The sequence below is a fragment of the Scyliorhinus canicula genome, chromosome 12 (genome assembly GCF_902713615.1).
Source record: "Scyliorhinus canicula chromosome 12, sScyCan1.1, whole genome shotgun sequence".
Classification (NCBI taxonomy): domain Eukaryota; kingdom Metazoa; phylum Chordata; class Chondrichthyes; order Carcharhiniformes; family Scyliorhinidae; genus Scyliorhinus; species Scyliorhinus canicula.
Genome location: NC_052157.1, coordinates 155,275,486 through 155,289,240, shown reverse-complemented (window position 1 = coordinate 155,289,240; position 13,755 = coordinate 155,275,486). Strand labels below are relative to the sequence as shown.

The 13,755-nt window shown below is 51.9% G+C and overlaps 1 protein-coding gene across 5 annotated transcripts in view; it reads right to left on the bottom strand.

The window, feature by feature from the left end:
- Window positions 1-13,755, bottom strand: part of dph1 (diphthamide biosynthesis 1) — a 737,117-nt gene that overhangs the window by 314,701 nt on the left and 408,661 nt on the right. For all 5 annotated transcript variants that reach the window (XM_038814609.1, XM_038814607.1, XM_038814606.1 and 2 more), the window contains one exon: window positions 7,613-7,734. In XM_038814609.1, the coding sequence (XP_038670537.1) occupies window positions 7,613-7,734 (122 nt within the window). The remainder of the gene's footprint in view (window positions 1-7,612; window positions 7,735-13,755) is intronic.

Genomic DNA, 13,755 nt, shown 5'->3' with positions numbered 1-13,755 from the left:
AGTGAATCGGGAAGGAGGTTTGGGTCATTGGGATTCTATACGCAGAGTGAATCGGGAAGGAGGTTTGGGTCATTGGGATTCTATACGCAGAGTGAATCGGGAAGGCGGTTTAGGTCATTGGGATTCCATACGCAGAGTGAATCGGGAAGGAGGTTTGGGTCATTGGGATTCTATACAGAGTGTGAATCGGGAAGGAGGTTTGGATCATTGGGATTCTATACGCAGAGTGAATCGGGAAGGAGGTTTGGGTCATTGGGATTCTATACGCAGAGTGAATCGGGAAGGAGGTTTGGGTCATTGGGATTCTATACGCAGAGTGAATCGGGAAAGAGGTTTCGGTCATTGGGATTCTATACGGAGAGTGAATCGGGAAGGAGGTTTGGGTCATTGGGCTTCTATACAGAGAATCGGGAAGGAGGTTTGGGTCATTGGGATTCTATACGCCGAGTGAATCGGGAAGGAGGTTTGGGTCATTGGGATTCTGTACAGAGAATCGGGAAGGAGGTTTGGATCATTGGGATTCTATACGCAGAGTGAATCGGGAAGGAGGTTTGGGTCATTGGGATTCTATACGCAGAGTGAATCGGGAAGGAGGTTTGGGTCATTGGGATTCTATACGCAGAGTGAATCGGGAAGGAGGTTTGGGTCATTGGGATTCTATACAGAGTGTGAATCGGGAAGGAGGTTTGGATCATTGGGATTCTATACGCAGAGTGAATCGGGAAGGAGGTTTGGGTCATTGCGATTCTATACAGAGAGTGAATTGGGAAGGAGGTTTGGGTCATTGGGATTCTATACGCAGAGTGAATCGGGAAGGAGGTTTGGGTCATTGGGATTCTGTACATAGTGTGAATCGGGAAGGAAGTTTGGGTCATTGAGATTCTATATGCAGAGTGAATCGGGAAGGAGGTTTGGGTCATTGGGATTCTATACGCAGAGTGAATCGGGAAGGAGGTTTGGGTCATTGGGATTCTATACGCAGAGTGAATCGGGAAGGAGGTTTGGGTCATTGGGATTCTATACGCAGAGTGAATCGGGAAGGAGGTTTGGATCATTGGGATTCTATACGCAGAGTGAATCGGGAAGGAGGTTTGGGTCATTGGGATTCTATACGCAGAGTGAATCGGGAAGGCGGTTTAGGTCATTGGGATTCCATACGCAGAGTGAATCGGGAAGGAGGTTTGGGTCATTGGGATTCTATACAGAGTGTGAATCGGGAAGGAGGTTTGGATCATTGGGATTCTATACGCAGAGTGAATCGGGAAGGAGGTTTGGGTCATTGGGATTCTATACGCAGAGTGAATCGGGAAGGAGGTTTGGGTCATTGGGATTCTATACGCAGAGTGAATCGGAAAGGAGGTTTGGGTCATTGGGATTCTGTACAGAGAGTGAATCGGGAAGGAGGTTTGGATCATTGGGATTCTATACGCAGAGTGAATCGGGAAGGAGGTTTGGGTCATTGGGATTCTATACAGAGAATCGGGAAGGAGGTTTGGGTCATTGGGATTCTATACGCAGAGTGAATCGGGAAGGAGGTTTGGGTCATTGGGATTCTATACGCAGAGTGAATCGGGAAGGAGGTTTGGGTCATTGGGATTCTATACGCAGAGTGAATCGGGAAGGAGGTTTGGGTCATTGGGATTCTATACGCAGAGTGAATCGGGAAGGAGGTTTGGGTCATTGGGATTCTATACGCAGAGTGAATCGGGAAGGAGGTTTGGGTCATTGGGATTTTATACGCAGAGTGAATCGGGAAGGAGGTTTGGGTCATTGGGATTCTATATGCAGAGTGAATCGGGAAGGAGGTTTGGGTCATTGGGATTGTATACGCAGAGTGAATCGGGAAGGAGGGATTCTGTACAGAGTGTGAATGGGAGTCAGTGGCGACGAGGGTTTGATTCATTGGGTTGCTGAGTTTATAGCATATCAACTCTAATGTTGCATTGTCTCAGTGCTTGGCTCCAGCCAGTTGTCGCTCACAGGGAAGCTGTGACCAGTCTCAGCAGTAACAGCAGCACCAGCTACTACCAGAACCTTTTACACGGTCACCCGGGGATATGACAGAATGCTACACAATCATACTACTAGCCTTTCAGTCAATCACCAGCAAACAGCAAGGCTTCATCTAAAATCCACAAGGAATTGGGCGGTTTCTGTACCATATCATTTGCCTTCGTCCAAATTTGACTGGAAAATCTGATTCATGAACACAGGAATGTTAGAATCAAACCAGAGAAAACATTTTGATGCCAGTCTCTCCACCGACTGACACTGCAATAAAATAATTGGCCAATTTTAACCAAAGATTTGGAGGCGTTTGCTCCAAGGGTATTAACAGTTTAGCAACAGGAGTGATCATAGAATTGCTACAGTGCAGAAGGAGGCTATTCGGCCCATCGCATTTGCACTGACCCTCTGAAAGAGCACCCTATCCAGGCGCCCGCCCTATCCCCTGCAACCCATAACCCCACCTAACCCGTGTAAGTTTCGACGCTAAGGAGCAATTTAGCATGGCCGATGCACCTAACCTGCACGTCTTTGGACTGCGCGAGGAAACCGGGCCACCGGAGGAAACCCACGCAGACACGGGGAGAACGTGCAGATTCAACACAGTCACCCAAGACCGGAATTGAACCCAGGTCCCTGGCGCTGTGAGGCAGCAATGCTAACCACTGTGCTACCGTGCTGTCCCAATCATGGGACGGGCACATGCTGGGCCCAAGGGCCTCCTTCTGCCCTGCAATCTGTACGATCCAATGGCTTTTTCCTTCACTCGATTTGAAAATTCGTTCCATGTCGGATCACCCCATGAGTGTGGAGAATGTCACGGGGTTAATCCTAATTTAGACTTTGGCCAGTTTAAACCTAGTTCCACAGTTCTTTTTGAAGAAGTGTACCAATTATTGATTCATACACCTCATAGGAACATCTCAGAACATGACTTCTCTCAGCTTAGGCCCAAACGAGCGGACGAGTGTTCAGCATTATAAAGGTGAGATGAGTAACCAATGAACATTTCCTTTTTAATTCCTCAAAGGAATTAATTCTGTGACACACTTTGAATTCAAATTAGGTGGTGTTTTTAAAAAAGCACTTAATCAATGTCACAAAACCTAGTCAATTATTGCAACTCAGCATGAACGGCTCCACCATGTCCTCAGAAGTCACCTATTGCAGCTTACCACCTTCCCCGTCACACTCTTAATTGATTTTCCTGCCCTACATTTGTCTGGAAGCAGCAGGAGCCAGGGCTCCCTCACCTATTCACCGGCCAGTTGTCCGCCGTTCGATTTGGACTGTCTCGTTTTGGGCGTGGTGCCACCAATTTCTCAGCTCAAAACTGGAAGCCGAGGGCAGAATCTCCCAGGACCACCCAGTCCCGAGGAGCCCCACAGTGCAGAAGGAGGCCATTTGGCCCATCGGGTCCTCACCGACCCTCCGAAAGAGCACCCTACCTAGGCCCACTCCCCCGCACTATCCCTGTAACCCCCACGTAACTGACACATCCCTGGACACTAAGGGGCAATTTTAGCATGGCCAATCCACCTGACCTGCACATAGTTGGACTGTGGGAAGAAACCCACCGGACACGGGGAGAACATGCAGACAAGGACGGAATTGGACTCAGGTCCCTGGCGCTGTGAGGAAGCAGTGCTAACCACTGGCCGCCGTCGTGGAGAATTTGTGGCGTTAGGATCAGTGTTTCCCAAGAAGCTGACGACAGCATCGCAGCGCAGAGCAACTTGCTTTGTAGAATGGAATGCCACACTCGACTGTTTTTCATTTGCGAGAGGTTTAGTCCTAAAAGTCCATCTTGGGGCTGCAGCAGCATAAACTAAAACAATATCTCCTTGTTCTTGTTGCAATGTATATCAAAGGAGCTGGACAGGGTAGATGCGGAGAAAATGTTTCCCGTGTCTGGATAATCTGGAACATGGGGTCACAGTCTCAGGACAAGGAATTTAGGCCTTTTAGGCCTCAGTTGAAAAGAAATCCCTTCAGTCAAGAGAGTTGTGAATCATTGAAAATCTCTATTCCCGAGAGGTGTAAATGTTCAGTTATTGAGTGTATTCAAGGTCGGGGTTGACAGCTTGCTGGGTACCACAGGAGTTAAGTGATAGGTTGGGTTGAGTACAGGAATGACATAGAAGATCGGCCAATGACCGTTTGAATGACGGTGCAGGTTCAAGGGGCTGAATGGCCTCTTCCTGTTCCAATTTCCCATTTTCTTACGGATAACGATCCCGTCCCTTGCCAGCTCTCTGTCTAGGGTTTGCACTTTGGCGACAGGGCGGAACCGTTAACCCTGTTTCCCTCTACACCAGGGGTGGACAAACTACGGCCCGCGGGCTGCATGCGGCCCGCCAAAGGTCTTTATGCGGCCCACCAAGTCATTAAAAAAAAAAAAATTTTTTTTTTAATAAGGTTAATGGGGGGGGCTGTTGGGTTACTTACTGGTATAGGGTGGATACGTTGACTTGAGTAGGGTGATCATTGCTCGGCACAATATCGAGGGCCGAAGGGCCTGTTCTGTGCTGTACTGTTCTATGTTCTATATGAGGCGCCCAGAATCATAACCGGGTGAAGTAATTGTTTTACTTAATATACTATGCGGCCCTTTAAAATTGTGAATTTCTGAATGTGGCCCTTGCACGGAAAAGTTTGCCCACCCCTGCTCTACACAGATGCTCCCTGGCCTCCAGCATTTTCCAGCGGTTAAGGGAACGGGAGCACGATTGTTATTCTGCTGGGCTTGTAATGCTGAGGCCGAGGCTAATGACTCAGAGACAGGCCAAATTTTAAGCGGGGGGGGGGGCAATCAAATAGGCCGCGGATCTCTCGTCTCCGCAGCGCCCCTCCAAGTGGTGGCCACGGCTGAGATTGCAAGCAGACCCCCGAGGAAGAGGAACCAGCAGTCCAGATGACAGTAAACCCAGGGTCACATCGGAATCAGGCTGGCAGGCCCTGGGGACGGGGTGAGAAGCTGGGGCCGGCCACGGGGAGAAGGTGGAGAGCTCCCTGGAATGGCCTCGGAAGCCACTCAGCTGCTAAGAAGGTGGCTCACGGCCACATTCTCAAAGGGCGATCAGGGATGAGCAGAACGTGCCGGCCTTGCCAGCGATGCCCTTCAGCGAATAAAAAGAAAAAATTGCCAAGCATGTGTAAGTCCCAGCCTGGTAAATGAAGAGGATGCTGTAAACAAGCAAGAGGTAGACACTTTAGGAAGAGGAGGAATCTAAAGATAATGCACAATATATTACTAATGAATAGATACTGTATATGGCTAGACCAGAAACTGGCTGCGTGAATGGCAATGTCCAATTAATACCTGCACATCTTACCAGTGGCGCCTGATATTAATCCGAGGAGACCAACAGCAGAAATAAGTCAAACTCATCGAGTATCGGGAAATTAATCAAATGAAATAGCAAACCTTGCAATGTTTGAATTCTGCAATGTGGTACAAGAGCCTCTGCAGGTTATAATTGAAGAGCCAAACACCGTGTAATATTATGCTAACCGACAGCAAGATTAATTATTGTGTATTGCATCATTTAATGACCCTCATTCTACTGAGTAGGTGAACAACAGGAGACACACTGCCCGACCACTTGAACACATGGATCTGCTTAACCCTCTCCCACAAGAAACCCAAGGGACTAATACTCAGAATTGCAGATTACATAATCCTCCACGTGGAGAAACAGGCCATTCGGCCCAACTGGTCTATACTCGTATCATTGCCCAGCATGGACCTCCTCCCATCCTACTTCATCTGATCTCATCAACATCATCCAATTCTTTCTCCTTCCTGTGCGTATCTGGCTTCTCCTTAAACCTGCTGTTCATCTCTACCACTGCCTGTGGTGGTGAGTTCCACAGTCTCTTTAATCTCTGGGGAAAGACATTCCTCCTAAATTCCCCATCGGATTTATTGGTGACGACCCTACATTCATGGGTCTTAGGTTTAGCCTCACCGCAATTAGCAACAGCTTCACCATGTCTCACTGTATCAAACCCTCTTCATCACCTGAAAGATCTATGCTACCCGGGGCTGTGCAGTGCCCCTACAATGTACCCTCAAACAAAGCATTAATTTTCCATAAATAAGCCACGTGGCGCTGACTCTGGCCCAGGGAGTAGCACATCTCTCCAGCACCTCACCCGACTTGTCGTTTATCCGTGAGGCCGGAGAAATCCCAGGCAAGCCCGATCACCGGTTGGGAATGGGAATGCCATTCGCCCTTCCTTGTGCAGGGCTCTGAGGTGACTGTCAGCCAGCCCAAGCTGCCCCAGCTAAAGTTAGCATCGCCAGGTTTCCTCACTCATCTGTGAGGCGCTGGTCACCCTGTACCTAACCAACCACCTGGAGGAACAAAGGCTGAGATGGGGAGGGGCATGTGTATTCACGAAAGTGAATCATTGAGTCAAACGGCACATAAGGAGGCCATTCAGCCCACTGTGCTTATGCCAGCTCATTGCAAGAGCGATCCAAGTAGACCCGCTCTCGCCCTGTAGTTCATTTTATCCATTTCATATATCCATTTCGTTTTTGAAAGTTACAATTGAATCTGCTCCTCGGAATTCTAGATCATAACAGCATGCTGGGTAAATCAGTTTCCCCCTCCTCTTCCCTTCCGGTTGTTTGCCCATAATTAATTGACTGATTTTATTGATTGATTGATTGTCACATGTCCCGAAGTACAGTGAAGAGTATTTTTCAATGGCCAAGGGTAACAGTACGTACACAGTAGACAAAAAGAATCATCGACAGAGTACATTGACAAATGGTACATTGACAAATAGTGATTGATTACAGAAACCATCCCGATTTGAAAATATATCAGTGTTCCATCACTGTCGCTGGGTCAAAATCCTGGAACTCTCTTCCTAACAGCACTGTGGGTGTACCTACACCTGGGGGGCTGCAGCGGTTTAAGAAGACGGCATAGCACCACCTTCTCAAGGATAATTCGGGATGGGCGATAAAGGCGCAGCATGGTGGCGCAGTGATTCGCACTGCTGCCTCACGCCGTCGAGGATCTGGGGGGCACGGTGGCGCAGTGGTTAGCACTGCTGCATCATGGCGCCGAGGACCAGGGTTCGATCCCGGGTCACTGTCCGTGTGGAGTTTGCACATTCTCCCTGCGCCTGCGTGGGTTTCACCCCCACAACCCAAACGATGCGCAGGGTAGGTGGATTGGCCATGCTAAATTGCCCCCTCAATTGGGGAAAAAAAAATAACTGGGTACCCTAAATTTATTTTTAAAAAAGGGATGGGCAATAAATGCTGGCCGAGCCAGCGAAACCCATATCCCACACACAGATATAAAAATGGTTTCAAACCTGCATCATGAGGGTTACTGACTCTCCCAGCTGCCAATGGAGAGAGTTCTCCTGATTTAACCCACCCAAAACCCTCATGGTACCGATCACCTTGATTAGACTTCCCATTGGCCTTCTCTCCTTGGGGAACAATCCCAGCCTCTCTGCGCGAGTGTGGGTGGAACACCGAGAGCCGAAAACAGGCGGGTTTTTAAACGCTTGTGTGAATGTTTGCAACTGGGAGATGCCCAGCCCTAGCTGCCGGAGCAGTACAGCGGGTACTCACATAATGGCGTCTGTGGCTTTTTCAATGTGCGGGGAGGTACAACCCAGAATTTCACCCGGCGACAGGGGTTTGCACTGTGGGACGCAGATGTCGTATTCCGATCGCAGCTCCTGGCTGGTGGACTGGGGAAAGAAAGGAGAGAGAGAGAGAGAGAGAGAGAGAGTCAGGCAGAGATTAAGAGACAGTGGACGTGGGGAATAGTACTTCTGAACTACTGAAAGATTAGCCATCGAAAGAGACACAAGTTACAGTCAAACCTCATTAGTCCTCCTTTCCCGCTGGGAGAAGCTGTAAATGGGTCATCAAAGCCAATTCCCATAACACCCAGAGACTGCTTCTACCATTACGCTTGCTATTCCCTAAATTTTACAGCTAATTAGGAAGAAATCTTTTATTTCTTTTTGTCACCCTTCAGTAACGCCTTGCCTAATGATTATTAAAGTGGAAGAGGGCTCTTTTTTTTAATATAACTGCTTAATAGCAACACAAGGAGCTTGCACTGTACTTAAGGAGCAACGAGCAGACAGGATAAAAACGGAGCTGTCATTAGCAGGGCGGGGACAGATCTCCACTGCCTCTCTCGATCCCTGTCCTTATGGACAAGCATCTGGGGCCAGGGTCTTCATCTCCCCGGCGTGACTCTGCTGAATCCAGCGCTGGATAGCTGGTGCAGATCCTTCACACTGCCCAAGATGCCCTCAAGAGGGTCAGCGAGATGCGTCACCTCGTCAGCCCTCTCTACCTCATCCACCCGCTGGTTGGTACAAGAGGTGATTCACTGACCTCTGTGACCTTCTCCAGCCCCACAATCCTTTGAGAGCTTTGCACTCCTCTTGCACAACCCTGATTTCAACGCGCTGCCACCGGCGGCCATTTTTTCAGCTGCCTGGGGCCCTCAGCCGAATACGCTGACATCTCTCCCTTGGGATATTTTACTATCTAAAAGGTGCTATATAAATGCAGGAGGCTCAAAGATTAAACAACTTTGCTTTCAGGTGAGGAGTTAATACACGGTCCCGATGGCTGAGCTCATTCATTGAGCCAGATGGACCAAGGGGGATTTGCTGGCTTGAGCCCCAGTGTGCGCTAATTTAGCCAGGCCCCACTGAGGTGATGGCAGTAAACCCGCAGGGTCCATGAATCCCTGACTCAGTGGCCACATGTCCTGCCTCTGAGACAACAGGTCGTGGCTACAACTGGGAACAGCTATGCAGGCTGACACTTCCAGAGCAGCGCTGAGGGAGGGTTGCACTTTTGGAGGTGCGGTCTTTCAGATAAAGGCATTAAACCGAGGCCTGGTCTGCCTTCACATGTGGCCCCAAAGATGCTATAGATCGATTCTGAAGCAATGTGGAGTTCTCCTCTTGCGTCCTGGCCAATACGTATGCCTCAATCAGCATCACAATAACAGATGACCTGCGCGGGGCCACATTGCTAGTTGTGGGACGTTGTTGTGCACAGATTGACTGTCACATTTCCTACGTCCCAACAGTGGTCAGAGTTTCAGCGTATTTCATTGACTATAAAGTACCCTGCCATCACTAAAGGCTCTCTATAGATGCAGGTCTTTGTTGAATCAAGAATCGAATCAGAGTTCGGCTCTGGTTCCCCATCGCGATCCCTTTTCAATGGCGATTGCTGGAAGTGGGTGGTCAGGCGTGACGATCTAAAATGTTAACCGTGCTTTTCTTCCTCGCTTTTCTTCCTCCACAGTCGCATTTCTTCCCCCACAATCGCTTCTCTTCCTTCGCAGTCGCTTCTCTTCCTCCGCAGTCGCTTCTCTTCCTCCGCAGTCGCTTCTCTTCCTCCGCAGTCGCTTCTCTTCCTCCTCAGTCGCTTCTCTTCCTCCCCCAGTCGCTTCTCTTCCTCCGCAGTCGCTTCTCTTCCCCTGGGGCTGGGGCTGGGGAAGGGCTGACCGAAATCTTGGCCAAAGAGATGGAGTTTAAGAGGCCAATCAAGGAAGGAGCAGGCGGTGGAGGGCCGGAAGGGGTTTAGGGTAGGAATTCAGAAGTCTGGGCCCCAGACCCCAAAAGGTACAACTCCTGGTGGTGGGGTGCAGGGAGGGGAAAATGCACTGGAGGCGACGCTCGGAGGAATGTGGAAGTCTGGGGGGGGGCCTGTTCCATCATTCACTTAAATCCCGGCTGATCTGAGAAGCTTTAACTCCATAACAACGACCCTGGTTCCACAACACTTAATACACGTTGCCTGACAAATATCGATCAGTCTTCCTTTGAACTGATCCTCCAGCCTCAACAGCTGTATTTTGGGGAGGTGGGCTTCCAGATTCCCACGAGCCGACGTGGGAAGAAATGGCTGACGTCACCCCAAACAACCTGCCTCTCATAACACAATGTCGTCCCTGTTCTGGGCCCTCCCACCAAAGGTAGATGTTTCTCTCTATCTCTCCTCCCAACTCCTTTATTCAACTTAACAGAGAAGAGGATAGTCCCGGAGGAGGCCATTTGGCCCGCTGTGTCGATGCTGGATTTTTGTGAAGAGCAATCCACCTTAATTAAATCATCCCTTAAATCCTGGCCCCTGGCTGGGATTCAAGCCCAGTCTTCTGTCCCGGTAAGAGAAGTCTTTTTGCTGTTAACCGTTGCTGCAATGTGTGTGAGGGGAACTGCCAGTGTGCTGACGAGGCTTATTTCACAGCCACACTGCAGGGAACAAATATATACTCTCAGTCAGCAGGATGCTTGCGTGGGATCACTCGACTGACAGGGATCAGGGAAAGTCGCACTGAACCGAGTCGCACAGGAGGCCATGCAGGCCGAATACAGCTTTGCAGAAAGGGGCGCAGAGCAAGTGGGGGGTGGGTGGGACCGTCAGAACTGCTCAAACTAATCATTTACTCTGACTGTTAATTATTAAAACGATTGATCAAATATTCACGCTCGCTGAATTTTCTTAAATGGAACAGACTGGCAGACCCAGCAAGGCAGCTCCAGGTACCAGTCCTTTCAATAAACTCCTACTTAGTTGCATTCTGCCAAGTGGTTTACAAGGTGCAAACATTCCTCGCTAATAAACAGAACAAATTCATTTGATTGTTTCATTGATGTGGACATTTGATTTGTCTTTATGCTTTAGGACATTTTGTTTTAACTGAGCTAAGGATTGAGAGTGCTGGACTATTCCTGCAGCCTGTGTCGTTCCCCTGTCTACACCCTCAGCAATGTTTTGCTCTGTGTTAGTGATGCTGCTTCAATCTAACTGAGGGGCTGACGATAGACGGACTGTCTCTGGGACAGAGACGGTGTTAGGGTGGGGAGACGGTGTTAGGGTGGGACAGAGACGGTGTTAGGGTGGGGACAGAGACGGTGTTATGGTGGGGAGACGGTGTTACGGTGGGGAGACGGTGTTAGGGTGGGACAGAGACGGTGTTAGGGTGGGGAGACGGCGTTAGGGTGGGACAGAGACGGTGTTAGGGTGGGGAGACGGTGTTAGGGTGGGGAGACGGTGTTAGGGTGGGGAGACGGCGTTAGGGTGGGACATAGACGGTGTTACGGTGGACAGAGACGGTGTTAGGGTGGGGTTGAAACGGGGTTAGGGTGGGGAGACGGTGTTAGGGTGGGGTTGAATAGGGTTAGGGTGGGGTTGAAACGGCGTTAGGGTGGGGAGACGGTGTTAGGGTGGGGAGACGGTGTTAGTGTGGGACAGAGACGGTGTTAGGGTGGGGAGACGGCGTTAGGGTGGGACAGAGACGGTGTTAGGGTGGGGAGACGGTGTTAGGGTGGGGAGACGGTGTTAGGGTGGGGAGACGGTGTTAGGGTGGGGTCGAGGCGGTGTTAGGGTGGGACAGAGACGGTGTTAGGGTGGGGTCGAGGCGGTGTTAGGGTGGGGAGACGGTGTCAGGTTGGGGAGACGGTGTTAGGGTGGGGAGACGGTGTTAGGGTGGGGAGACGGCGTTAGGGTGGGACAGAGACGGTGTTAGGGTGGGGAGACGGTGTTAGGGTGGGACAGAGACGGTGTTAGGGTGGGGAGACGGCGTTAGGGTGGGGACAGAGACGGTGTTAGGGTGGGGAGACGGTGTTAGGGTGGGGGGACAGAGACGGTGTTAGGGTGGGGAGACGGTGTTAGGGTGGGGCAGAGACGGTGTTAGGGTGGGACAGAGACGGTGTTAGGGTGGGACGAGACGGTGTTAGGGTGGGGAGACGGTGTTAGGGTGGGACAGAGACGGCGTTAGGGTGGGGACAGAGACAGTGTTAGGGTGGGGAGACGGTGTTAGGGTGGGACAGAGACGGTGTTAGGGTGGGGAGACGGTGTTAGGGTGGGGAGACGGTGTTAGGGTGGGACAGAGACGGCGTTAGGGTGGGGAGACGGTGTTAGGGTGGGACAGAGACGGTGTTAGGGTGGGGAGACGGTGTTACGGTGGGACAGAGACGGTGTTAGGGTGGGACAGAGACGGTGTTAGGGTGGGGAGACGGCGTTAGGGTGGGACAGAGACGGTGTTAGGGTGGGGAGACGGTGTTAGGGTGGGGAGACGGTGTTAGGGTGGGGAGACGGTGTTAGGGTGGGACAGAGACGGTGTTAGGGTGGGGAGACGGCGTTAGGGTGGGGAGACGGTGTTAGGGTAGGACAGAGACGGTGTTAGGGTGGGGAGACGGTGTTAGGGTGGGGAGACGGTGTTAGGGTGGGGAGACGGTGTTAGGGTAGGACAGAGACGGTGTTAGGGTGGGGAGACGGTGTTAGGGTGGGGAGACGGTGTTAGGGTGGGGAGACGGTGTTAGGGTGGGGAGACGGTGTTAGGGTGGGACAGAGACGGTGTTAGGGTGGGGAGACGGTGTTAGGGTGGGACAGAGACGGTGTTAGGGTGGGGAGACGGTGTTAGGGTGGGGAGACGGTGTTAGGGTGGGACAGAGACGGCGTTAGGGTGGGACAGAGACGGTGTTAGGGTGGGGAGACGGTGTTAGGGTGGGGTGACGGCGTTAGGGTGGGGAGACGGTGTTAGGGTGGGACGACGGTGTTAGGGTGGGGAGACGGTGTTAGGGTGGGGAGACGGCGTTAGGGTGGGGAGACGGCGTTAGGGTGGGACAGAGACGGTGTTAGGGTGGGGAGACGGTGTTAGGGTGGGACAGAGACGGCGTTAGGGTGGGGAGACGGTATTAGGGTGGGGACAGAGACGGTCTTAGGGTGGGACACAGACGGTGTTAGGGTGGGAGACGGTGTTAGGGTGGGGAGACGGCGTTAGGGTGGGACAGAGACGGTGTTAGGGTGGGGAGACGGTGTTAGGGTGGGACAGAGACGGTGTTAGGGTGGGGAGACCGCGTTAGGGTGGGACAGAGACGGTGTTAGGGTGGGGAGACGGCGTTAGGGTGGGACAGAGACGGTGTTAGGGTGGGGACAGAGACGGTGTTAGGGTGGGACAGAGACGGTGTTAGGGTGGGGACAGAGACGGTGTTAGGGTGGGGACAGAGACGGTGTTAGGGTGGGGAGACGGTGTTAGGGTGGGGAGACGGTGTTAGGGTGGGGAGACGGCGTTAGGGTGGGGAGACGGTGTTAGGGTGGGACAGAGACGGTGTTAGGGTGGGGAGCCGGTGTTAGGGTGGGACAGAGATGGTGTTAGGGTGGGGAGACGGCGTTAGGGTGGGACACAGACGGTGTTAGGGTGGGGAGACGGTGTTAGGGTGGGACAGAGACGGTGTTAGGGTGGGGAGACGGTGTTAGGGTGGGACACAGACGGTGTTAGGGTGGGAGACGGTGTTAGGGTGGGAGACGGTGTTAGGGTGGGGAGACGGCGTTAGGGTGGGGAGACGGTGTTAGGGTGGGACAGAGACGGTGTTAGGGTGGGGAGACGGTGTTAGGGTGGGGAGACGGTGTTAGGGTGGGGAGACGGTGTTAGGGTGGGGAGACGGCGTTAGGGTGGGGAGACGGTGTTAGGGTGGGACAGAGACGGTGTTAGGGTGGGGAGACGGTGTTAGGGTGGGGAGACGGTGTTAGGGTGGGGAGACGGTGTTAGGGTGGGACAGAGATGGTGTTAGGGTGGGGAGACGGCGTTAGGGTGGGACACAGACGGTGTTAGGGTGGGGAGACGGTGTTAGGGTGGGACAGAGACGGTGTTAGGGTGGGGACAGAGACGGTGTTAGGGTGGGGACAGAGACGGTGTTAGGGTGGGGAGACGGTGTTAGGGTGGGGAG